This window comes from Dama dama, chromosome 4 (genome assembly GCF_033118175.1).
Source record: "Dama dama isolate Ldn47 chromosome 4, ASM3311817v1, whole genome shotgun sequence".
Classification (NCBI taxonomy): Eukaryota; Metazoa; Chordata; class Mammalia; order Artiodactyla; family Cervidae; genus Dama; species Dama dama.
In genome coordinates this window covers 64,013,184-64,040,072 of record NC_083684.1, presented here as the reverse complement: position 1 = coordinate 64,040,072, position 26,889 = coordinate 64,013,184, and the positions used below count along the sequence as shown (strand labels likewise).

Below are 26,889 nucleotides of genomic sequence, written 5' to 3'. Positions count from 1 at the left end.
GGGTTTGATCTGCTCTAACAAACAGCAGGGACTCAGTAACACGAGAGCTGAGCTGGTGAAAGCAACCTGCCACCAAACGCCAAGATCCCCGCCACCCTGCAAGGACAGATTTCACTCAGGTGTCTCGTCCCCTGTGAAACCTTACACATACCATCTGCATCATCTGTTGCTCCTTCCAAGGGCTCTTTGCCACCTGCATCAGTTAAAATCTGGGTGACTTGCCAAGTGATGAAACCCCAAAGTAACTTACACGTTTAACTCTCCCAGGTGATGGGTAACCCGTGTGGGCCTCAACAGCATCAGGAACCCTGGGCTTCCGCCTGTCTTGTCCTGCTGTCTTGCTGGGCCTGCACTTCTCAGATCACTTCCTGGCCTGAGATGGCTGCACCCACTCCTGCCATCAGGTCCACATTCCAGAGCACAGGAAGGAGGGGGAAACATTATTTCCCCACTTAGGAATGCTTTCTAGAAGATGCCCATGTCACTTCTGTTCACATATTACTGGTCAGAATTTAGCTGCAATGCCACACCAAATTTCAAGAGGCCCTGGGAAAATGCCTTGAATCCAGGCAGCCATATGCCCAACTAAAAATACGGGTGTCTAATCAGTACTAAAGAAATAGAAGAACATGCTGAGAGAGAACCGGTTCTATCTAGCCACAGTCCCCAGCCTGCTCCCTGTCACAGCCCTGATGACCCTGAGAGCTCCTGGCCTGCTCCTCTCATGTGTCAGACATCATTACCCACTCTGTGTTATTAACTCACCTAAGTCTTCATTCCTGCTCCGCTCGATCTAGATTCTACTCTTACCCCCCCATTTTACAGTCTTGCAATCTGAGACTGGGCAAGCTGCTCAAGCCCACACAGCTATTAACGGAAGGAACAAGGATCTAGATGCAGGCAGTCTGGTGCCAAGGCACCTGCTCTAACCACCACCACACACTCAGCCAACCTCTGTGAAACCTAAGTGCACCTCAGGACTCCACTGGCCCCTGGGGCCAGGGGCACTCCCATGGGCTTCCCAGAGCATCCTCCTCACTCACAGGACAGGGGGTGTGGCAAGTCCAGTCAGTCCTCGCCAGACAGAAGCGCAAGGCTGGGGCCCTGAGGTGGTGCCCTCTTCTCCACCTAGTGACGAAGACCAGAGGACCAGCTATTTCTAGACCTTTATTTCTCTGTGAAAAGGGGGAAAGGGAATAAAATAAAAACGGCACAACTGACACAAAAAAACCACCGAGAGGAAGGGAGGGAGGTGGAGATGGGTGAGGGGTCCCCACAACAGCAGCAGGAGCCGGCGACCTGGGACGCTCGCGTCTCTTCCCCAGTGGGCGGGAGCGGCCCCTTCCTCCCAGGGCCTCTGCTCTGTCCTGCCTTGTGCACCCCCAGCCCCGTGGGGGGCAGACATGAGGAGTTGGAGTCCCGGGCTGAGGGAGGAACCGTGCCGGGGGAGGGACCTGGGGTCAGACCATGCACAGGGAGTGACAGCCAAGGGCCCCCCACTGTCCCCTCAAGGGAGGGGCCTGGCGAGGGAGGGTGGACACCGGAGGCCGGCGGAGGATCCTCTTCCAGCATCAGGCGAGAGACAGAACTAGGGGAACAGGAAGATGCAGGAGTCAGAAGGCAGCCAGCCCGCTGCCCACGGCCACTCGTAAGCCAAGCGCCGCCCTCGCAGACCCCCACCCCCTGCCGCTGGAGTCTCGGATTCCTGACGCCTCACCAGTCAGAGCCTCCTGGGCAAAGTACTTGACGTCCACATCCTGGTCCTGGGTCAGCTTCTCAAGGATGGGCTTGACCTCACTCTGCAGCGTGCTGGGGAGAGAAGGGGAAGGCGAGGGGTCAGGCAGGCGTGGCTGCTGGGTGTCTGTGCAGACACCCAGACAGATGCAGACACACACGTGAATGAAAGCTCTCAGGGGCCAGAGCAACCATTACTCGGAAGGCTGGAAGTCGCACAAACAAGGACAGAGGCCTCGGGGGCCCAGAATAGCTACAGGGAGGGGGGGTGGTGTGGAAAAGTGCGGCAGAGAAGCCAGAACCTTCAAGTCTCTGAGCCTTGGCCACATGACACCTTGCATTTGTGTAACATTATCTACTGAGGTCTATGGCCCATCAGGTGTGGACACAGTGGAAAACCCAACCCTCCTGATTCTCACCCACATGGAGCCCGGGCTGGGAGAAGGCAGATCAAACTGCCGACGAATAACAGGAGAGGTGAGTGACCAAGGGACAGACTCGGCCCTACAGGGGCCCAGGGAGGTAAGGGCCGAGGGAAATGCTTCTGCAGCGGCAGTCAGCTGTTTGGGGGCTGAAGGCGGCCTTCAGAGAGAAACTAAGGGGTGAAGCTGTGTCCTGGACAGACAGAGGTGCAGGTGTCACAAGGCCCTTCCCCCAAAAATAACCGCCATTCTCACTTCTATCACCTGCGTCCCCCTTGATCGATGTTTGAAGTTGATTCAAATGCAATTGTGTGTGGAGGAGGGGCAGGCCTCACCTGTTGTCCAGGATGGGCCCTATCTTCTGCAGGGACTTGGCCACGTTGAAGCGGACATTGGCGACAGGGTCCCCGGCCATGCGCAGCACGGTGGGCAGCATGTGCTTGGTGGTGATGTCCTGCCCACAGACCTCGGACAGCACCTGCAGGCCAGGGAGTGGCAGAGGGTGACTCCCCAGAGTCCTCGCTCCCTCTGACCGGGACACTTAGCGGCCATCAGGCTTGAGGGTGAAGCTAGCTGATCATCAGGGGACTCTGAGCTCAGACTTGCCCACCTTGAGGGCCTTGATTCTCCACAAGTTCCCAGGTCTCCTAACACCCTCCTGACTCTACCGTCTCCCTGCCCTGAAAACCCCCAGCCCACACTGTCCCATCCCGGCTCCCTCCTCAGATTCTCCCTCATCCCTGGGGATGGGACTGGACTCCTCACCCTGGGAGCGCTTCCTTAGTGCCATGGTCTCCAGAGTGATGCACAGGAAGGGATTATCAGATAATTTTATGCTAACTTTTAAATCTCACTCTTTAATTCGTAGTTACGTGTATGGTTTATTTAACTGACTAGATACAAGCACTTTCTACTGTATTTATCACACATATACATATTACACACACACTATATATACATTACATATTAACAACTGTTCTAAGTTGTATAACCAGATTAATCTCACAGCCTCAGGAGTCTGGGGCTGTGATGACTGGTATGAACCCTTTACAGGTGAGAAAACTGAGGCACTAAGAAGTAAGGTAATTTTCTCAAGGTGCACAATCAATATATGGTAGAGCTAGAATTAAACAGTAGGTCTCATTCTAAAAACTGTACATTTACCCATTATATCATAAATATTACACATTTGGTGGGAAAGGAGAGGGGTGCTCAGACAGACCTGGCCATCACTGTTCTGCCGGGCAAATCTCCCTAGTCCCGAGTCTCCCCCATGCAGATCCCCACCTGCAAAGGCCCTGTGACTCTGACCAAGGAGCCCCATGCTCTGGCCTGCAGTTCCCCAAGGACTCACCCCTACAGCCCCAAATCCCAAGCCAGGTTTCTCCCGAGGACCTTCTCCATTCCTCCTCTCCCACCTACTTCCCCTCCCCCAGGGAGAGTGGGGGATGGTGGCATGCTCACATTGATACAGAAGAGTGTAGTCATGCGGTGCAGGTAGTTGGGGTCCCCAGACATGGCCAACACCTTGGGGATGATAGTAGCATGGGCCCACTCCTTCCCGAACTTCTCCACCAGCTTCTTCAGGTTGCTGGTGGCTGCCTCGCGGATGGCGTAGACTGTGGAAGGAGGAGGGAGGGAGGGAGACTCAGGAGGTGAAGGGCTGATGCAGGTGGGGAGTCACAGTCACACTCGCTCCCGCCTGCAGAGCAGCCCCAGGTACCAGGCCACATAAACTGCGAGAACCCATAAACTCGCAGAGAAAGAGAGGGCCGTGTGCACTGGATGTAGTGTTTTCTTTTCACGGAGCACCTTCTCAACAGCTCCAAGGCACAGACAGGCAGGCTGAGGCTCTGAATTTGCCCAAGTGAACTACTCAGTACACAGAATGGAGCCTGTTACAGACAAACGCTAACTTTTATTTTTGCCACTCCTAGTGAAAACAATGCACAGTTCTCACGATGGCCTTCAAAGACTGGGATGAGGCACCCTATGTTTCACAGAGAGTGTGGGCTCAAAGCTGGCAAGTGACGTGCTTAAGCTTTGACAGCCAGGAAGTGGGATTCAAACTCGGAGTGTCTGCCGGGTGACCCTCAGAGTCTCCACTGGACCTGGCAGCCGCGGGTGACCTGATACATCCACCTCGTACCCTGCCCTCCTGTGGGAATCCAGAAAGCAGGGGAGCTGCTCCATGCACCTGACAGCAGTGGGGTGACGCCCACTCCCCCCACCTGCCCCAAACAACCCACCCCCGCACCCTTCTGGAGCCCCAGTCTCTGCCCAGAGGTCCTGGGGAGGTGCTCACCATGATCCACAAGCCAGGCCATGCACAAGGAGTTGAGTTTCTCATCAAAGAACTCCACCCCCTGCAGGAGACGAGGAGACAGAAGATCAGAGTCAAGACTGGGCAATTCTGGGGAAGCCCAGGGAAACCACACACCCCCACAAAGAGCTGGGCACTGTTCCACTTCACCTGACGGGCTTTCTTCCCATCTCTCCCCTCTACTCCCCCGACAGCCCTCACACCTACCACTGGGCCCTCAGGGCCCCCAGGTCCCCTGGCACAGCCCCCAGGCCCCAGGCACCGGGCCCGGCCCAGGCCTGCGCTCTCACCAGCTGTCCCGCCAGCAGAGGCATGTACTCAATGATGGCTAGCCGCACCCGCCACTTGGCATCCTCCGCCAGCTCCACGATGGCAGGGAGCAGGGACTGCGACAGCTGCCGGATGCCGATCACCTCGTTCACGCAGTCCAGGTTGGAGATGATGTTCAGTCGCACCTCCGGGCACTGAGGAGAGGACAGGAGGGTCTGAGAAGATGCACTGCACATGGAGCCCAGGGCAAGGCTCTGACTTACACTACATGTATGTATGGGCTTCCCTGGTGGCTCCGATGGTAAAGAATCCGCCTACAATGCAGGAGACCCAGGTTTGATCCCCGGGTCGGGAAGATCCCCTGGATGTAGTGTTTGGCTACCCACTCCAGTGTTCCTGCCTGGAGAATTCCATGGACAACGGAGCCTGGTGGGCTACAGTCCATGGGGTTGCAAAGTCGGACACGACTCGGTGACTAACACACACAAACACACATGCTCATGTACACAGCTAGCCTCATTTTTCCAAAGTTAACTTTACACCACTCTGAAAGACCTACACTGGTTCCTGCTTTCACTAACCAAAAGAAACCCAAACAGGATTTTTGCTTTTACAAAAGAAAAAAACTGCTGCTTCACTCTACACCATTTCGACCTTTGACAGGTTTATAGTAGTGCTCTATCTTAGCACAGAGGGGGAACCTATATCCCCATCTGCTTCCAAAAATCTCTGAAGCAACTTCTAAGAAAAGGCACATAAATACAATCAATTCCTTGTCCAACATCATATATTCCTGGATGGCAGACACCACAGTCAGTTTTTCCTGCATCTCCCTCTGGGAGCTGTGGGGTGAAGAGGCATGCGCTGAAATAAATCAATGAAGCAAATAATCAAGTGTGCAGTAAAGGGTTATTAACTGGACAGGGCTAGGTTGTTCAAACTTGACACATTCCAGAGGACTGGCCCCCCACCAGCTTCTGGGAGATGATCTCTCAGTATCTGAAATAAAAAACGGCCCTGGGCCATGCCAAAAAGATCATGCTAATAACGTGACTTGTGGTGAGGACCTTGGGCCATGTAGCATCAACCTGACCTCCACAGAGGATGGAGAGCTGTAACCTGAGGTCAGCCATCAGCAGACAGGACGGGCACCCTCTGGGGTCTGACTGAGAGGACTGGCCTGCTGCTGGCTGGTGCCCTCCCTTCACAACGGCTGAGACAGAACAAATTAGCGCAGCCACCTCAGACCCACAGGGCTCGGGGGTCAGCAGGGACAAGCCCCTCAGTGTTGGTCCACCCCACCCCTAGGTTGTTCTGAGAGAAACGATTCTCTACCTTCTTTAATCCACAGCACTTTGGGGTCCCTAGTAAGCACCTTCGCCTGAACTGGGAGAGACATGCACTTGTCACAGCACCTGTATGATCAGGGAGTCAAGGGACCACCCATCTGCCCCTCGCCACTGCCACTCTGAAGGTGTTGGAGGATCAAGTGCCTTGTTCCTTTTTTTGCTCAGTATCCCTAATGCCCAGGAAAAAAACTAGTACAGAATAAAGGCATGTGAAACAAATGCCAAATAAACCAATGGGCAGCCCACCATACCCACAGACACTCAACTCCCTGGTGACCTGGGCATTTGCTGAAGGTGCTGGTGAACCTGGGGAGGAGCTGCCCCACCCGCCACGGCCACGTGCAGAGCGCCCCCCCCGCACCCATACCTCATCCTTCAGCTGGGCCAGGAAGAGCGGCAGCAGGTGCTCGATGGTATTGTCTTTGCCCAGGATTGGAGAGAGGCCCATGATGACGGAGGCCAGCGCCGACTTGACGTGCTGGTTGGCATCAGACACCAGCTCCTGGGAGGGAGAAGGAAGACGGGAGCCATGGGGTCAGTGGCTGCAGAGACTCCACTCCTATGAAGCCCCGAGACACTGCTTGCTTTTGTCCTCTCGATCCAGGCTGAGTGCCCGAGGGGAACTGGAGCGCCTTACATGTTCGGCGTGCCTGGAGTTCAACGACCCCTGCCCCCAGGAACCTCTGCCCCAAACTCGAAGCTCTGTGGATGAGGCGACGCTGTGAGCTCTCAGGAGGAAGCACCCCACCACCACGCTCAGCCCGGAGCCTCAGATTCCCTCAGGCTTCCTGACTGCTCTAAAGCTGACACTGCCTGGTCTGAGGAGGCTGGGAACTCGGTCTGCGTCAGGCTGCCCCTCATGCCCTATCTCCACCCTTCCTTCCAGAAAGTTCAGGTATGCTCTACTCCTCCCACCAAACTCCCTGTTACCTTGATGCAGGGCAAGATCTGGGTCATGATCACATTCTCCCGACAGTCAGCGGAGAGATTTTCACAGAATTCTGCGGGCAGCGAGAGGGAGGGGGCGGGAGGTGAGACCTGATGTGCCCGTTCTGCCTGCAGCCCCTCAGACACCCGCCCCACCACCCGCACGCCCGCTTGCTGTGTTCTGGTCGCCAGCACCAACCTTTGACCTTGTGGGAGGCAGCGGCCCTCACCTCGGCCTCACAGTCTTTCATCAGGTTCTGGAAGGCAGGGACCAGGTCCGTCTTGGTGATCTCAGGTCCCACTGCTTTCTGGAGCTACAGGAAGGGAAGGAAGGGCGGGGGGAGTGAGAGGGCTTGCTGGGTACCTTCGGTGAATGAGAACAAAATCAAAGTTCAAGGCACCTGGACTGAGGCAACAACAGCCCTTGGCGTCACTGCTGAGATGTAACGTGGGTGCTGTAGGGGCGGCCTCAGCCAGGTCTCAGAGCCTCTCCGAGGCTCGGTTTCCCTGTTGTGCGGTGATGAACTGTATATGGTGCCGAGGGGCTGGGCAGGGCAGTGGTCACGAGTGTGGCCCCGGAGTCCAACTGCCTGGCTCAAGTTCTTACTCTTGCTTATCATCGGTGTGACCTTGGATGACTGCTTGCACCTCTCTGAGCCTCTGCTTCCTCAAACCACGAGGGTACCTACTGCAAAGTACTGCTGTCTGCATTAAAACGACAGATCGCCTTACTGTTCAGGTTACTCGGGCTGGGTTTTCTGTCCCTGATCCCAAAAGAGTCTAATGATGTATGATCCCTGTCACTTTCTCACTTGTATTAGTTCTGTGTTAAGACTGTTTACCAGCGTCCGTATTACTTTTGCAATTAAAACAAAACAATACAGGTTAGGGTACCATCCCCTCCCCACCTCCAGGAAACCAGACAAAGAAAAACGCACAGGTTCTGCTGTGAAGTTGCTTTGTGAGGACCTGGGGGAGCAGGGTGGTTCCTGACTGCGAGGAAAGGGGTCTGCTGCCCACCTCTCCAGCTTCCTCTCCCGCTGAGAGCCACTGCCCAACGTTCTTGCCTGTGCTCCTCTCACCACCCAGGCCCTCTGCACACACGGGACGCAGGTCCTGCCCCGGCGCTCTCTCGTCCCCCAGAACCTGCTGCAGCACCACCTCCTCGTCTCGGCGCTTCCACACCCACCCCCACCGGCCGGCCCTGCACCAGTCACGGTCTCACTACCTCTCCTCTGTCTCAGCTGACTGTCCCCTCTTCAGGCTGCCTGCTCCTTGAAGGCCAGGAATGTGCTGAATTCACTGGATCCCCAACACCCAGCCACGAGCTGGAGCCCGACAAACATGTCTGTGCGATGAGCCACTGAGACTCCATGGAAAGAGCACAGTCCTCAGAGATGTGGCATCTGTTCTGCCTGCTTGATAGCATCGCTCCGACCATTCAAACGTTTGGGCCGTGTTTGGGGGCTCGACTGTATCCCTCCACCCCTGAAATTCACACACTGACGTCCTAACTCCCCACCCCAGGACCTCAGACTGTGACCGTACTTGGCCACAGGGTCTTCAGAGAGGTAACAGGGTAAAAGAAGGTCATTAGGGTGAGCTCTAAGCTAAAGTGTCTAAAGTGCTTGCAAGAAGAGGAGATGAGAACACAACACACAGGCAAGGTACAGGGAGAAGAAGGCCGCCCATGGCCGAGGAAAGACGTCTCCGTGAAAGGAGACAAGGTTCGTAGGTTGGGAACACACACATGCCACCCTTCTCTGCTCCTGTGGCTCCCCCCAACAGAACCTTAAGTTGGCCTCAGAAACCTCAAGGAAGCACTTCAAGCTGCCGCTATCAACCAACCAGGGTTGACAGGTGAGCTAATCAAATGACAACAGAGAGCTTCCTGCTTCAATGCCCGGATGACCCACTGGGCTTCACTAAACCCCGGGTCCTCTATGTGACTCCACTCCTTCCCAAGGCCTCCGTCTCCCCATCTGTGAGATGCTGTCTACAGCCCCTGCACACACCTCTGTGAACTTGTCGGCCACCATGTAACGGACACGCCAGGACTTGTCCTCAGCAGCCTGGCGCAGGGTGGGCATCACCAGGGCCTCTAGGTCCTCCTGGGGCAGGAGCTGGGCGATGTTCACACATGCCTCCACCGCTAGCAGCCGCACCGAGTCCTGGGGAGAGGGTGGGAACAAGGAGGGGTCAGCAGAGGCCCCATCAGCCCCCAGCCTCCTCCCCAGACTCGGGTCCGCCACGGGGAGAAGCAGGAGAGGGGCGGGCAGGCGGCCCCACCTGCTCGTCAGAGGCTAGGTTGGAGAACATGGGGATGATCTCGCTCTTGACGTTGTCCAGCTCCAGCACCTTGGCAAACTCCCCCAGCTTGGAGGCTGCGGCCCGCCGCACCATGGGGGTGTCATCTGAGCACAAGTTCCGGAAGTACCTGGAGGGGGGCGTAGAGTGGGCTCAGGAGGAGGAACTCCTGGAATCCCAGGCAGTCCTGCAGCACCTGGCTTTGCCCGGGTGATCCTGACCCAAGTGACAGCCTCTGAGTCTCCCCAACCCTACACAAAGGAACTGGTAACAGAACCCACCCTACTGGGCCACTGAGGTTTAAACGAGACGACGTGTGTGAGACACCCAGCCGTCTCTCTGCAGGTAGGTCTACAGCGAACTGCAGGTGCTGATTCTATTATTATGACCACATAAAACTGCTCAGCTAAGAGGCTGCGCTGAAGCTGCTCAGAGTGTTTCCTTTCCAGCACCGAATGCTTCCAGTTAAAGAGACGCGAGGAGCCCAGCACAGCCCTCCAAGCACCCACGAGAAGCTGTACGCTGCTGTCCTGGCCGGAGTGACGGCTCAGGGGCTGGTTCAGGACAGCGGTGGAAGGACAGGAGTCCAGAGGGACGGGAAGAAACACAGATGGGAGATTTTAATCCAATTAAAAATACTGGTTCTTCCACAGGCCAAATCTCAAGGGCAAGCAACTTGCTGGGGTTCAGCCAAGAGGGAGGGAGGTGGTGGAGGTGGTGGAGGCGGCGGCCTCCCATCTGCCACACCGAGACAGGCCTTCAACTGCACCACACATCACTGGCTGAGCATCCGCATGTACCAGAGCCTGTCCTAAGCATTTTATACACAGTAATTCTTTTACATAACCAACGGGAGGAAGAACCATGATTGTCTCCGTTTCCTAAATGAGCAGGAGGCAGTGCCTGGACTTACACCCGGCTGTGTCCAGACACTGGCTCTCTGAGGGCTGGCAGAGCGCGGGGGCTTCTGGGCGCTGGATGGGCCTAACGGAGCCTGAGGCTCAAGAGAAGAGGACCAAGCAGGAGTGGGAGACAGGGTCTCGCCAGGGCCCAGAGGCCAGCGGAGGCCAGGGGACTCACTGTCGAAGCTCTGCCTTGACGGCACTGGACACGCGGGGGTAGCAGACGGAGAAGAGGCCGCAGGCTGAGGTGCGGGAGGTGAACCAGTCGCCGCCCGCCAGCCGCTTCACCAGGGGCACGAAGTGGGCCTCGAGGTCGGAGGGGGAGTGCTCGTGGGAGATGGCCCGCAGGGATTCCACCGCCTTGTCCCGCACCACCGTCTCCTCCACCGTGGCCAGCGACTCCAGGGGCGGCTGTGGGGAGAACAGGTCAGCACATGGCTCCTCCTCAGCCCCCCCGAGCTCCCGGCTGCACCCCCTCAGGGACTCAGCTCCTCCGACAGGCTTCCCCTGATCAGCAGAGGCCCACATGCACACAGTGTCTCCTCCCTGAAGAACCACAACAGAGAACCTCACGCACAGGTCCTTGGAGGTGCTTCAGTGGGGTCTACAAACCCCCAAGCTGTACATGTCACCTTCTGAGAGGGCCACAGCTGTCTCTGGCATCTCCAAGTGCAGTAATAATCACTGATGTTGACGGCAGCGTCTATTTACTGCATGTTCTTAGCAGGGCCATGGCTCTAGCAGTGCTGGTTCTAACTCACTTGAGTCCTATGAAGCAGGTCCTGTTCCTGTCTCCATTATAAACTAAGGGGAAACTGAGGCACAGCCAGGCTAACTTGCCCGAGATGTAACAGCGATAAGCCAGAATCTAAACTGGGCCAGCTGGCTCCAGAACATCCAAAGGGCTGAAAGGCAGAGCTGCAGTTTCTGACAGGCAACCACATCAGGATCTCACAATACTGGGGAACCTGGGGCTCGAGACTCTTGTTACTGTGAGGCCTGGAGTGATCATGTTCCTTTAGGGACATGTGACTGCCTCACCATGGGGTCCTTTGAGCCCAGCAGACCTCCTAGCACAGAGCAGGAATTACTGACTGAAAGAACCGAGACTCAATTGTTATCCTAATCTGTTCAAATAAAGATATGGGTGGAGGCTTGCGGTCTGAAGTCCAACCTGGCCTGACAGGGACAGAAAGGAGAATGAAATCATAAACGGAGACATTTCCAGGGCCCAGGCAGGTCACTGACTGCAGCGAGGGCCAAAGGCGACAGGCGGGGATGGCAGAGGCAGCGACAGGCGGGGACGGCAGAGGCAGCGACAGGCGGGGACGGCAGAGGCAGCGACTGGCAGTGACAGCAAAGGCAGCGACTGGCTGGAGAGCGTCCAGGCCAGGGAGCAGAGCTGCCTCCCGCGTCCAGGTCTGTCAACTGTCACGGGCGGACATGGCCAGGGAAAGCAAATCTGGGGTTTTCCAAAAGCAGCCAAAAGGGCCAGGCCCTTACATGTGAATAAAATCTCATTTGACACATGCTTCAACGTGGATGAATTCCTTGAAGACGTTATACTAAATACAATAAGCCTTTCACAAAAGACTACAGAATGTATGCTTATGTGAGGTGCCGAGTTTTACAAACTGAAGGTGTGTGGCAACCTTGTGTCCAGCAAGTCTGTCAACATCAACTTTTCCAACAGCATTTGCTCACTTTGAGTCTGGGTCACATTCTGGTAATTCTCAAAATATTTCCAACATTTTCATTATTAATGTATTTATTATGATGATCTGTGATCAGTGATCTTTGATGTTACTACTGCAAAAAGACTACAACTTGCTAAAGGCTTAGATGACGGTTAGTGTTTTTTGACGAGAAAGTACTTTTTAACTAAGGTATGTATCTTTTTTTGACAGAATGCTATTGCACATTTAACAGACAACAGTAAAGTATAATCATAACTTTTATATGTACTGGGAAACAAAAACATTCATGTGACTCATTTTATTACAACATTCACTTTCTTTATTATGGTAGTTTGGAACTGAACCCACAATTTCTGAGGTATGTCTGTAGTCAGACTCATAGAGACAGAAAGTGGAATGGTGGTTGCTGGGAGGTGGGGTGAGGAGCTTGGGGAGTTACTGCTTAATGAGTACAGTTTCTTTGGGGAAGGTGAGAAAGTTCTGGAGATGAATAGTAATGATGGCTGCACCGCAGTGTGAATGTACTTAATGTCATGGGGAAAAAGTGGCTAAAATGGTAACTACTTTTTAATAATGGTAACTATTTATTACAATTATTACTAATAATGGTACTATTAATAATGGCAACTAATTATTACTAACTCACCATGATAAAAAAAAAATCAAGAACAAATTTTTTACAATCTCATTAAAAAGGTGGCAATGATTCATATACCACTAAAAGCAAGCCTGCAGACTAACTACAAAACATCATCAAGTGCAGATGCCAAAGTATGAAGATGCATCTTTAGGGATCATGAAAGAAAGAATTACAGGGGGAAAACAGCGGTTCTGAGAACAGTGAAAACTGAGAACCTCCAAGCTTCTTTCAACCCAGGCCACAGGACTGGAGCGCCTCCTCCCTTCCCTTTTCCCAAAGAGCCGTTACTCTCAGTATCTGACCATCTCTGACCTCCGCCATCACCCAACACAGGGTCACATGAACAGGAACACAGGAAAAGTCACAGAGACAAGCCTGGAATCCCAGCTCTGCCACTCACTAGCAGTGTGACTGTCTTCCCATCCAAGTACTAAACAGGCCCGACCCCTGCTTAGCATCCAAGATGAGATGAGATCGGGCGCGTCCAGGGTGGCATGGCCAAAGCCGGTGTGACCGTCCCTACCCCGAAGGGTGGGCAGGATAACAACGGAGCGGACATCTGTGAGCACTCACTACATGCCGAGTACTGCACTAAGGCTTCCTGAGGTGATCCTCAATGTAAGTGCTAAGGACTCCCCGTCTACAGATGAGGAGAGGACAGCACAGAGAAGTCAGATGACTTACCAGTCACACAGCAAGTAAGTGGAGCCTGACCCCCAACTGAAAACCTCACACATAGAGGGCCAGGCAGGTCCTGGCACTGCTCAGACATGCCCAGTCAACAGTGAGGAAGACGGGTGCATTTTCGTTCAAATATAGTAAACGCCACTGCTGATTGCTGGGTTAAAGTTAATGATCAAGGCCCCTCTGTTCAGAGAAGATGACCCCGGCCTGGCCTGCACTCTCCCCTCCCTGCGAGGACCCTGGTTCTGACCCCCCAGGGGCAGGCAGGGGCCCTCCCCGGATTCCGGACTCACCAGCAGGCAGTGCACGTACTCGGGGCCTCCCACCAGAGTGGTGAAGGTGCCCAGCTGCTCCGCCAGGGCCAAGAGGACCTCGTCCTCATCGTAGATGGTGTCTGCAGGACAAGACAGACAGGGTTACAGTTCCGCCCCACAGCTGACCCCCCCCTTCCCCAGAACAAGCGTGCTCCACTCTGCTCCCTCAACTTGGCAGCCACCCTCCCCCTGGGTGGGCAGAGGTGGGGGGGGGGGGGGCAGGAATAGGTGATTAGGTGTGGGATGCTAGGGAAGAGAAACCATCAATACTGTCAAGTTCATCAATACTGTCCAGCGTGACTTGATAGATTATCCCCTCTGAATCACTTTCGAACTACATGGCCAATTAAGTCACTTCATCTCTCCATACTTCAGTTTCCTCATCTATAAAATGAGGGCAGGAGTCTTACCTGCCTTAAGAAGTTACTGTGAGATAATCCTGGACAACAACAGTGGCATAGAGCACAAGCTCTGGGTGAACAAACTTAATTCTCACAAGAAAGGGTTCAGAACACTGTCTGGCACATGGTTGGTATATAGTAAGTATTAGCTATTATCACTATTATTTAATGTTCACATCAATGCTATAGCACATGATGACCATGCCTGTTTTATACATAAAAACTCTATGGAACAGAGAAGTTAGGTAATTTACCTAAAGTCACCAGCAGCTGGAGCTGCAATTCAAACCAGGCTCCATCAGCCTTCAGACCCCTTCCATTAGTCCCTGCACCAGCCCCCAGCCCCCAGCACACGGCACTTACAAGCTGTTAAACTCACAGAGAGGTTTCTCTCTTATCTGGCAGGAACCACCCCAAGAAGCCCCCACTCAACGTGGGCCCCAGGACTCCACTGTACCTGTAAGAAAGGGCAGAAGCTCACTGCGGGTCCTTTCGACCCCGAGGGCCAAGGCAATGGTAGACAGCTTCTTGATGCTGTTGAGGCGAAGCTAATGAGGGGAAGAAGAAAGGGAAGGGAGAAAAGTTAGCAAGCCCAGACTTAAGGTGATAGTTTTGGACTCAGTCAGCTGCTGGAAGCCCCGCTAAGCACGTGTGGGGTACTGAGTAATGCAAGCCTACCAAGTGACTCTGTGACCTTGAGCTGTTAAATTATAGTGGCAGCCTCAGCAAAAGCATCTGATGGGTCTCACTGAGCCAACACCCGCTTCAGTACTTTCCAGGATCACTCTGTCTGACACTGTGTCTGCATGCCCAAGCTCCCCACCCTCCTACTTGTGCCCACTCTTTGGCTCAATACCACTAACACACTCCATCTTGTGCTCTTAACAGCAGCAGCTACGTTCCCAGCTTACTCAGGGCCCAGTCCCAGGCAGAGCTCACACTTGCATGTCTCATTTAGCTCTCACGACAAGCCGAAGGCAGACGGTTATGGGCCCTACTCCAGAAGAGGAAATAGGCTCAGGGCGTGAAAGTCCCTTTTAAGAGTCACAGAGCTCTGTGGCATGGAGCGGGGGTTGTAACCCAGTGATGGGTTAGATGGTAGATGGCGGCTAACAGTGATGATAACAGAACAAACAATATTATAATGACACTGCTATAAAAACAAGACTAGCATTAGCAGTAGAAATTCCACTGGTACGGTGGGTTGAACAGTGACTGCAGAAAGGTACGTCCCAGTCCTAACCCTCAGTACTGGTAAATGTGAAATACACAAATGTAATTAAGTAAGCATCTCGAGGTCGTCCTGAATTTGGGGCAGGGGGTGGTGGTGGTGCTGTGAAACATTAGGAAAGTGTGTGTCTACCCCCCGTTCCTGGCTCCTAAACCCCTGCAGTTTCCTAAGTGACAGGAACACAAGGAGCATCTCTTGTTCTGATGTTTGATTTTCGATTCTGGTTCCTGATTCTGAGCCCCAAAATTCCTTGGAATTTCCTGGGTGATAGGAATGTCTCTTGCTCTAATGAGGTGACTCTGGGTGGGCTCCTGGATGGGGCTGGTCACCAGGAAGACCAAGCCATGCTCAGAAGCTGCGAACTTTCAGCCCCAGGCCCCATTCCCCCGAGAGGACACTGACTGGATGATCAGTCATGTGCATGTGATGAAGCCTCCATAAGAAACCTCAGAGTATGGGGCTTGGGGTGCACCCCCACATACCATGAGGGTGATGCACCCCAACCTCTGGGAACAGAAGTTCCCTTGACCTCACCCTCTGCATCTCTTCACATGGCTGTTATCTAGACTCTTTATTGCATCCTTTATTATATAACAAACTGGTAAATGCAAGTGTTTCCTCAAGTTCTGTGAGCTGTTCTAGCAAATAATCAAATCCACGGAGGAGGGCCTGCTTTGATGCGAATCGTAGGACATCTGGCTGGTATTGCCAAGAACTGCTTGATCAGGAAGGGGGAAGGCCATCTGGTGTCAGAAGTGCCAAGTGTGGGAGGGGTGTGAGAGGAAAGGAGAGACACAAGCCTGAAATCCAACAGTAGTGACTTACAACAGACAGGAAAGAAGATGAAGAGACACAGAGGAGAAGGCCGTGTGAAGACAAGGGAGGGAGCTGAGGCTGTGTCCCAAGTCAAGGAATTTGTCAAGAACGGCTGGCAGCCCCCTGAAGCTGGGGAGAGGCACAGAGCCTCCTGAAAGAACCAATACAGCTAACACCTGATCTCGGACTTTTGGCCTCCAGAGCGCTGAGAGAGAACCCTTCCTGTTGTTTGCAGCCACCTAAGTCGCGGGGCTTCATCGTGGCCACCCTGGAAATCGCACCCTCTGCTAACACAAGGCGGGCCTCAGGCTCAGTATGTTAGTGTTAGGACCTCATCTGATCCCCTCATCCCAGGGAACATGACTAATGGCAGCTTTCCACAAGCGTGGAGGCAGGCTTGGGGGTGCTGACGGCTGCCTGAATGAGCACTGAGTGGGCCAGGACCCAACCCCAGCTGCTTGGGTGGCCTGGCCACCTGGGAATCTCCCTTCCGTGTCTCCAGCCTGACAGCGGGGCTGCAGCCATGAGTTCCTGTGTGAAGAGTGCAAGGCGACGCCCCAGTGGTGAGTAAGCCAGTCAGCCTCGCCAGCCCAAGCACAAGCCGGACTCCTCCCCAGAGGAGGAGCAGAACAAGAAGGGAGCACGGCCAAGGGGGAGCAGCAAGGGCTCCCTTGGCCTGCTCATCCCCGGGCCATGTGGCACTGAAGAGGGCGGCAAGTGCCTGGGACCCCGCACCCCCTCCGGTTGAAGGAGCTAAGACTCTCTTTGGGAACCACAGTGATGACAGCCTGAAGAAATGCCATGGTGGCCTCTCCTCAGAAAAACATCTCACTTTTCATACAGTGTCACTGGGTCTCTGGACCACCTGGGCTTGAAGTGGTCCACTCACTCACCTGCCTGGCAGCAAAAGGGTCTCCAGATTAAGTATCACAAGCCCCGCATCTTTTTTTTTTAGCCAAACATTAAATGTATATAGAGCAAGACCTACAGAAACATATAAACAACTAAATACGGTGACATGAACTGCCAGTGAAATCTGAGTGGGAAGTACACAGGTGCTCCCTGATGTTCTCTCTCTTACCCAGTCATGGACATGCCCTGAATGCCCGAGGGACCCCAGGTTAAGAGCTCCTGCACTGGGCTATACTGCCATGTAGGACTTCTGGTTTCCAACTGTTTATGTGAGTCCCTGCAAAGATTTTTTAAAATCACTTTTGCATTTGGATGTGACCATGAGACTAATGTCTGGCCAGTGAAATCCAAGTGGGAACAGTGTGTGTGACTTCTAGAAGTGCTCTTATGGGGAGATGGGGGGTCACATCTTCATCCTTCCTTATCTGGAATGGGCCTATGATAGCTGGGGCTTCAGCAACCATCATAGGGCCTTGAGGTAACCTGGGACTGCGGAGGGCAGGATGGAAAACAAACAGAACAACGTGTGAGAGCCTGGGACTCTAACACCTACAGTGTCACCCGGCTTGGACTACCGCCCGACTTACTGATGTCATTTAAGTATCATTTATTCAGAGTCTTCCTATTAGTTACAGCCAACCTTGGCTTCCTGGTGGCTCAAACGGTAAAGAATCTGCCTACAATGTGGGAGACCCAGGTTCAATCCCTGGGTCGGGAAGATTCCCTAGAGAAGGGAATGGCTACCCACTCCACTATTCTTGCCTGGAGAGTCCTATGGACAGAGGAGCCTGGAGGGCTACAGTCTACGGGGTCGCAAAGAGTCAGACATGACTGAGTGACTAACACTACTAGAGCCAACCTTAATCCTAACTAGCCCAATCAGTGACTGAGTTCTTTCTGGACAGAAAGACATAAGGACAAGTCGGCCAAGGAACGTACAGGAAAGATTTTCCCCGTTGACAAGAGACAGGAGGAGGAAAAGAACCTCTCTGTTCACACCCATGGTTCCACGACCACACGTATCACTATGAGCTGGGGCTGCTTGTGTCCCTAGCAGCCCTCACCCTAGTACATGAGACGTAATAAATAAAAACTCCCTTCTCACCACTATATCCACACAGAAACACTACCACTTTTTAAAATCCACACCACATTCAATCCACAGAGTTACCCTGATATGACCACACAGACCCAATCCCACATGTAGTGTGTCTTTGCTTCATGCTGAGTGACACCCAAAAGCTCTCCTATGGACTACGAGGCCCAACAGGACTGACTCCTGCGTACAGGTTCATCCTCACTTCCCATTCCCTCTCTTTGCTCCCTGGGTTCTTGTCACAGTAGCTCCCTCGACAGAAACTAAAACGAACACAAACATTACGGTCAGGTCTTCTTACCTGCTGACGTGCTATTTCCTCAGCCTTCCCCAAGACACAACAGGGCTCCCCTCACTGCATTCAGGCCTCTGCTCAGTCCTCACCAATGCCTGCCCTGGGTAAACCAGCAAGCCCCCATCACTGTACACATCTTAACTCATCATTTCCAACACAGGCTCCGGCCTCTTTTCTGGAGTACATAGAGTACATGGGGGTTTGAAGCAGAGCTCAGGAATCAGGTTGTGCTGTGAGAGTTTAGTTGGTGTAGGGTGATGGCGAAGAACATGGGTTCAAGATCCACGCTCTGCCATGCCTTCTCTGGATGACCTGCATTTTTAAAGACTTGAAAAATATTTATGCTTGCGGTTTTTGATGTGCCCAGCCCTGTACTCGGTTCAGGAATCACCAGCTGGTAACAGTCACGCCCCTTCCTCATCCCAGAGACAAGTCACCTTCCAAAGCCCACCATCCGCTCACTTGAAAACCTGAGTATAACTTACAGTGGACCCTCCATATCTCAGGTTTCCCATCTGTGGGCTCAGCCAACAACAGACCACGGAGTACCACAGTATTTCCTACTGAAATAATCTGCATGTAAGTGGACCCACACAGTTCACACCTGTGCTGTTCAAGGGCCAACTGTACTTCCTGGTTCACTGTTTCTCCTTCCGCACTAGAATGGGCTTCACAAGGCAGGGACTCTGTCTTCTGCACTCTGTGCCTCCAAATCCCAGGACAGGGCCTGGCAAACAAGAAGAGTCCAATAAATGCTGGATTAATTTTTTTAAGTTAAGGTTACACATATATTTCTACAGGCAGGGAAGAAAAGAACCTGGGGGGATTTGCTCCAAACTGTTAGTTTGGTAGAGCCGGTGGCTGGGAATGAGCAGGGTGGCGGGCGCGGCAAGGTGGCTGCTTGAACAACAAGCCTCAGCCCCGGAGACGCCTACTGAGTGACACAAGAGCCTCTTCAACTCCTATAAAATCCTAACATCCTTCCACCTCATTCCATGAAGAATTGTGTTTTTAAATGAACATAATGTTCATTTCACACACATTATGTGTGTGGGTGTGTGCAGGCAGATGGGTGTGAAAAGTTCTGCATCACCAGAGAGTGAAATGAGGACCACAATCTCTATTTTTGGAGTATTTTTTTTTTTAAGTAAAGAATGAACAGGTATGTATTCTGGCTTCACCAATTAGCTAAGGTGCCCAGGTAAACCCTGGGCACCTCAGAGCTTGTTTCCTCACTGTAAAATGGCTATCACAACAATGCCTCTCTCAGGACTGCTGCGATAATCAAATAAGGAAGACCCAGGGCCTGGCACGAAGCAAGCACTCAAGTGTTAACCATTATTCTTATTATTTCTCACGTATTTTTATTTCTTGAGCAGGGAAAATAAATAGCTAACCTGAAATAGAAAAGAAAAAAGTACTCTCCCCACCTCCTTGGAAACCGCAGCACAAACGAGTTCTTCCCTAGCAGTTTACCTGGCCTTATAATTATGGAGGTGCCTGCTCCCCCATTTGGAAGGCGACTTGTCTCTGGGATGAGGAAGGGGCATGACTGTTACCAGCTGGTGATTCCTAAGCCAAGTACAGGGCTGGGCACATCAAAAACCACAAGCATAAATATTTTTCAAGTCTTTAAAAATGCAGGTCATCCAGAGAAGGCACGGCAGAGCGTGGATCTTGAACCCATGTTCTTCACCATCACCCTACACCAACTAAACTCTCAGAGCACAACCTGTTTCCTGAGCTCTGCTTCAAACCCCCGTGTACTCTATGCACTCCAGAAAAGAGGCCGGACCCTATGATGTCACATTTCTAAGGTGTGGGCACCCAAAATGTCTTAGACCATGTAAGAACCTGCTGTCTTTACATAGTTTATCTCATTTAATCCTCACAGCAGCCCTGCCAGGTGTGTCTCCCGCCCTTTTCCTCACTTAACAAGAAAATCAAGGCCCAGAACAGTTGAGTAACTCATAAAGTTGCCAGACCAGGACTCGAAACCCTCGTCTGCCTCCACTCATGGCACTGCCACCTCTGTGTCACCTCTGGCCTACTCTGTCTCCACAGGGCCCAGCTTGGTGGTGAAAAGTGCTGCCCTGAAATCCAATGCTCTTGGCTAAGTCCTATTTCAGTATTTATTGGGTTGTGTGACAACGACCAAACATTCAGATTGAAAATTCAGAATCTGATTTAAAGGAGCCAATTGTAAAAGGACACTTCTGGAACAATCAGGAAAATCTGATTATGTGTATGAATCGACTGTTAGATGACATCAAAGATCACTATAAAAACTTTGTTATGTATGATGCTTTTGAACTGTGGTGTTGGAGAAGACTCTTGAGAGTCCCTTGGCCTGCAAGGAGATCCAATCACTCTATCCTAAAGGAAATCAGTCCTTAATATTCATTGGAAGGACTGATGCTGAAGCTGAAACTCCAATACTTTGGCCACCTGATGGGAGAACTGACTCATTGGAAAAGACCCTGATGCTGGGAAAGATTGAAGGCAGGAGGAGAAGGGGACAACAGAGGATGAGATGGTTGGATGGCATCACCGACAAAATGGACATGAGTTTGAGGAAACTCTGGGAGTTGGTGATGGACAGGGAGGCTTGACATGCTGCAGTCCATGGGGTCGCAGAGAGTCGGACACGACTGAGTGACTGAACTGAACTGATGTATGATAATGGCAATGTGGTTATTAAAATGCCCATGGTTTTAGGACATCCTTAGTGGTCCAGGGGTTAAGACTCCATGCTTCCAATGCAGGGGGCACCCTGCAGTCTGATCCCTTGTAGGGGAACAAAGATCCCACATGCTGTGCCACACAGCCAAATAAAAAAAGTCCATGGTTTTAGAGGTGCATAATGAAGTATGTAGGAGAAAGTATCTGGGGCATGGGTTTTATTTTTAAAATACTTCAGGAAAAAAAAAAAGTGTGGAGGGGGAGGAAGAGAAACAGGTGAAAAAACATGACAAAATTTTTTTAAAAACTGGATTTGGTACTATTTTCTCTGTGGCTTGAGATCTGACAATCAAAAATCATTTACTGGAAAAAAACCCAGCACCTATCTCAGATGTCTTCTGTGAGGACTCAACAAACACACATAAAGCACTTAGCAGGCCGGCATACAGCAGGGTTTCTCAGCCTTGGCACCACCTCTGGGGCTGGACCATCCCTTGTGAAGGGATGGCCTGGGCAGTGCAGGATGTTGGGGAGCTTCCCCCACCACCAGTCGTGACAACCTGTTAAGACCCATTGCTCTATAGTAACCATTAAGAGAACAGTTTTTAAATGCCTGAAGCACCTCACCTTTGAGAGATGAAGCTCTCATCTTACCACAACCAGCAGACTAAATTTAACGAAAACTTAAAACATGTCGTGCACTGTTCTAAGCATTTTCTTTGTACTAACCTATTTAATCCTTGAAACATCCCTATGAAGTGCTAAGTATTACTTTTGGGGAGGGGGGGGGGGGAAGTCTCCACTGCACGGCTTGCAGGACCCTAATTCCCCAACCACGGACTGAACTCTGAGCCCAATGCAGTGAAAGTGCCGAGTTCCAGACACTGGACCGCCAGGGAATTCCCTTTTCCCACTGCATAGGTGAGAAAACTGAAGCAGACAGTATAAGTAACACAGAAACCTGGCCTCTCCACCAGTGGACCACATTTTAAGAAATGTGGTGCCCCAAACACCCCTGAGACAATGCAACCCAGCCACTGTTTCTTACTGGCTAAGGAAGCAATTTCTTTGAACCTCACTTTCCAAATAGAAAACCATAAACTGCTATGACAACTGAATGAGGTCATCACTGAACGCCTTCTCTGAGGCAGCCACTTAAGGGGCCAATTCCACTGCAACCTCCCAACCAGGTAGGTGCTGCTTCCTCCTCACTCATCACTATTCCTTACAGATGAGGAATCTGGACCCAGAACAGGCAAGGCACTGACTGGCCCAAGGCACACAGGGAGCGCTAGGATTCAAAGCTCAGTCATCCTGACCCCTCCTCCTCCATCACTCACCACACGGCATCCAAACCACCAGCAAACCTCAACAACCCTCCTTTTCAAGATACCCCTAATCCTGCCAATGCTGGTGCTGCTCTGCAGTGGCATCCAGATAGGGCTCTCTGATCCTGCCTGGCCCCTATTCAAGGGTGAGAAGTCACAGCATGTCATTCCTCTAAGCAAAGCCTGGCACTGGCTCCTCCACCTCACCAAAGTCTTTGCCTTGCTGGTCCACAGGCCTCACTTGATCTAGCTCTGGATTAATCCTCATCTGCCACCACTTCGACATTCACTGTGCAGCCACCACGCTGGCCTTGCTGTTCTGACTCCCGAACTACGGTCATAAGAGCCCAAACCACTGAGGCTGGGCCAGTGTAACCCGCACAATTTTATAAATGGGGAAATTGAGGCCCACAGGGAGGATCGAAACTTTTCAATCACCACTCCCCACAATTACAGCTAACATTTATTGGGCCCTTACAACAGACCGGGCGCCGTTCTATATGACTCGTATTATTAACTCGTTCAGCCCCTTACAATCTACCAATGAGACCAGGACTATTATTAGACCAGTTTATGGAAAACAAAGGCCCAGATCGGTGAAGTAATCGGCCCAAGGTCATTCGGATGAGAGGCAGGGCTGGGATAGGCAAACCCTAGAACCCTACCTCTTCTCAACCCTTCGCCTGCTGGGCTCAGATATCTGAGACCCCCGCTCCCACACATTAGAAATGTTAGTCCGTTTAGTACACTGCCCACCCTCCACTCAACGGGAGGATCCCGGAAAGGGGGCTAGTTTTCACCTCGTAATTCGTACCTGAATTTGGCCAGTTCCCGCTTTGGGAGGGAGATTTTCGCCCCCTTCCCCTTCGGGGGTCTACACCAAAAGTGGAGAGAGTGGACGGGCAGGAATTGGAAAGTCAGTCTTCACGTCTCAGTCTCCATTTGGAAAGTTTACCCCACAGCGCAGCCTTAGCCGCTGAAACCTTGAACGGTGAAAACTACCCGGACCCCCACCAAGCAGGCGGCCCCTCCCCCACTCGGAGCAAGTCACGCGCCCACCCCATCCCCAAGGCGCCATTCAAGGGCTGCTGCCGCCAATCACCGAGCCGTTCCTTCGCCTCTCCCCCACCCAATCGGTCGACCCTCTCCAGAGCCGCGGCCTCGTAGGCCCGGGGCCCCGCGCGCACTTGGCAGGCCCGGGACCCTCCAAGCTCGCCTTCGCGCCCGCCCTCCGCTGGGCCGACACCCAATCCCGGGCGCCGTCTCATCGAGTCCGGGGACCATAACAGATGAAAACGGAACGCTGATTGGCCGCCGCCCCTTCCGCCACTCCCAGCGAACACTGAACCTTGTCCGCGAGGGACGCCCGTGCCCCCAGGTCCCCTTTCCCTTCTTCCTCAAGTTCCCGTTGCTTCCGGACCTGAACATCCTCGTTGCGGAGCTCGTCTATGAGCACCGCGATGGGGTAGAGCGAGTCGTCGCCGTCCGCCGCCGCCATCTTGGGCCCGTCCCGTTCCTGTCAAGACCGCGGCCAGCGCCGTGCTAAAACCGGGATAGGGAGGGGTTGGGCTGGGAGGAGAAAAGAAAGGCGTGGGGACGCCCGAGCCACTTTACAGGGGCTATCCCACATTCATTGGCCGCGATACTCCGGGCCGAGCCTGCGTTTCTTTGGTCCGAACAAATAAGGTCCCGCCTACCGCCCATTTGCCATTGGCCGAAGGGACGAGATTAAGTCTGCCGGAGCCTAGGAGAGGGGGAGGAGGAAACGGAAGTACGTGATATCTTAGCGACCAAGATTGGGCCCGCCTACGTCGCCGCTAACATCGGCCTAGACGAGCGGTTGTTTCTAGCCAATGAAGAGCAAGATTGGGAGGTGGCTAAGCCAGCGCCTCTCCGAGTTCTTCTGCGCCTGCGTTGCTAGGAATGCATGACGTCATTGGCGGGGCTACCAGAACTATCTGCAGGTTTTGGTTTGGGAGGCAGTAGTTACTCTTGCTGGCAAGCGGACTCCTGAACTTTTGTGGGAAAGGAGGAGAGAGTGGGTCTTTGATTTATGCCTTGTTTTGCTGGGGCCCCGAGAAGGGTGGCGACTTGCCTTATTATGGGTAAAACCCAACGCCCCTCAGGCGTGGATCTGATTCCTGAACGCCTGTCTCCCACCTCCCCTTTTTACTCTTCAGCAGTTTTGGAAAATTAACTGCTTGAGCACATCATGCTTTTTCATGCCAACAAGCCTTTGCCCAAACTGTACGTTCTATCTGGGAAGCAGTTCCTATTAAATCGTCAGATCTCTACGTATATCCTCTTCCCGTCCTCTGTTCAGTCTTGGCCAAGCCCCCAGAGCCTCGTAGTCAGTCAATCTCTCTCCCTCCCTCCGTCTCTCTCAAAATTCGTATCCCTTAGCTGAATCTGCTAAAGACCCACTCCAGTTAGGAAACTGCTCCTTATAAAAGGGAGCGGGGGTTGAGCCGGGGAGACGTTGCATATTTCAGTCTTTTCCTCCTTATTCCCAGTTCAGTTCAGTTGCTCAGCCGTGTCCGACTCTTTGCGACCCCATGAACCGCAGCACACCAGGCCTCCCTGTCCATCACCAACTGCTAGAGTCTACCTAAACCCATATCCGTTGAGTCGGTGATGCCATCCAACCATCTCATCCTCTGTTGTCCTCTTCTCCTCCCCTCAATCTTTGCCAGCATCAGGGTCTTTTCAAATGAGTCAACTCTTTGCATCAGGTGGCCAAAGTATTGGAGTTTCAGCTTCAACATCTTATTCCCAGGATCTTCCCCCAACCCCTACTCTGCCAACTCATGGAGGCTATAAATCTCCTTAGCTAAGGATGTGCTCTAAATGTCTTATAATTTTGTCAGTTACACCTCAACAACGCTCCCCCCCACCGGAGTCCCAAGTGTGCCATGCAGAGACAGCCTCTGCATGCAGCTCATAGATGCAGTCAGCAGCTTGATTCTGGTCAGACTCTTCACAGAAAAGACCCTGACCAAAGGTATTTCAGCCAGTGACCCAAACAGTTCTCTCAGCACAACAGCTTGTTTGCACAGTTCACATCCTAGAAGAGGGATGTCCAAGGCACACTAAACGCTGTGTGCCACCTGGACACACTGGCAATCGTCCAGGTGTCTGACCACATCTGTTTTCTGTTTCTGCACAGCTGGCGCTAATACTGCAGAACCACAGCGGCCCAGGGAGTACCGTTAGGTTTCAGCTTGCCTAAAGCATCCGTGTATGTCAGACCATGCATTTGCTCAGAGGACTGAGGATTGGAAATGCCAGTGGCTTTGGCAATAGTGTAGAGCTGAAAATTTCCCCCAAAGGGATAGATGCCACTTATTCCTATAAAGCCAGGATGCTGCTGGAGCCAGTCTGGGTTCATTCTCGAATAAGTGATTCCTGTAAGATGCAGGACTTTGGGGGCCCTTTGTACCTTGGTGGCAGTGGAGTCCAAGTTGATTCATCCCCAAATTTGGAACATCAAGCCCGAGAATCGCAAGGCTTCTACAGATCAGGCTTCAGTTTTGAGGTGCATTTATTGGCAAGCTAATTACTGCTGTTTATAAGCAGTGCACCTGTTGGTAGTGTCAGAGTGGCCCTGAGTTCATAAAGCAGTGGGGACTTTTAAGTGGAGGCTGCATCCCTTTGCCAGAGGTATTAACTGACAAAATCATTAGGACATTGTCTCCCATGTCCCAGGAGTGTAGTGAGTTCTGGGCCTCCTTGGCTAATGGGGAGTCCAAGAGACAATAGTTTGTCTTTTCATTGATGGAACAATTGAGCATGGTAATCTGCCCAAAGAATCCCATTAAACTTTCACTGGAAAATAGGACTTGAATTTGGTCAGGTTATATCAGCTACCCCAACTGGCAGAGATGTGATGACAAGTTAGACAAGGCTATGGAGGCTGGGGCCTCTAACTTGCCAACAAAGAGAATATAATTTATATAATGAAAACTTTGTACATCAGATGTTAGTGGCGCTTGACCAAAATCCTCACCACTTGCTGGAGGCAAGTAAAAAGGTAATATGTATCACTAACACTTGTCTACCTGCATCTCCCCTTACTGGAACAGTCATCTCTGTGGGATGTGGAAACACAAGCATATCACACAATTTCTGATATGTTCTGATGCAGGATGCTGAATTTTTCCAAAGGATCCTGTTATGGTCTGTTTGTGTGCGCTCAAAATTCATATTCAAAATTTAAAATTCCACTGAAACTCAACTCCCAAGGTTATGGTATTAAGAGATGGAGCTTTGGAAAGAGATTAGGTCATGAATGGGATTATAATGACCTTTCAAAAGAGGCCTGAACGAGCTCTCTTGCCCTCTTCTGCCTTGTAAAGATACAGCCAGAAGTCTGCAGCCCAGAAGAGGGCCCTCACCTGACCATGCTGTCACCCAGATCTCAGACTTTCAGCCTTGTGAACTGAGAGAAATAAATTGATGTTTATGAACCACCCGCTGTCTGGAATTGCATTACAGCAGCCCAAACAGACTAAGACAGGCCCCCAAATACCTCATCTATTTAGCTTCCCTCTGCTTTTGTG

At 52.3% G+C, this 26,889-nt stretch overlaps 1 protein-coding gene across 1 annotated transcript; it reads right to left on the bottom strand.

Annotated features, from left to right (window-relative positions):
* Positions 1-1,154: 1,154 nt before the first annotated feature.
* Positions 1,155-24,007, bottom strand: PPP2R1A (protein phosphatase 2 scaffold subunit Aalpha). The gene is made up of 15 exons (XM_061140099.1): positions 23,751-24,007; positions 14,428-14,518; positions 13,549-13,649; positions 10,413-10,645; positions 9,315-9,462; positions 9,041-9,196; positions 7,225-7,339; positions 7,029-7,099; positions 6,466-6,600; positions 4,770-4,943; positions 4,462-4,522; positions 3,621-3,775; positions 2,492-2,634; positions 1,718-1,809; positions 1,155-1,588 (listed from the first exon to the last, which is right to left on the bottom strand). The coding sequence occupies exons 1-15, from the start codon at positions 23,826-23,828 to the stop codon at positions 1,572-1,574; spliced, it is 1,770 nt and encodes a 589-aa protein (XP_060996082.1). The 5' UTR covers positions 23,829-24,007; the 3' UTR covers positions 1,155-1,571.
* Between the last annotated feature and the right edge of the window lie 2,882 nt (positions 24,008-26,889).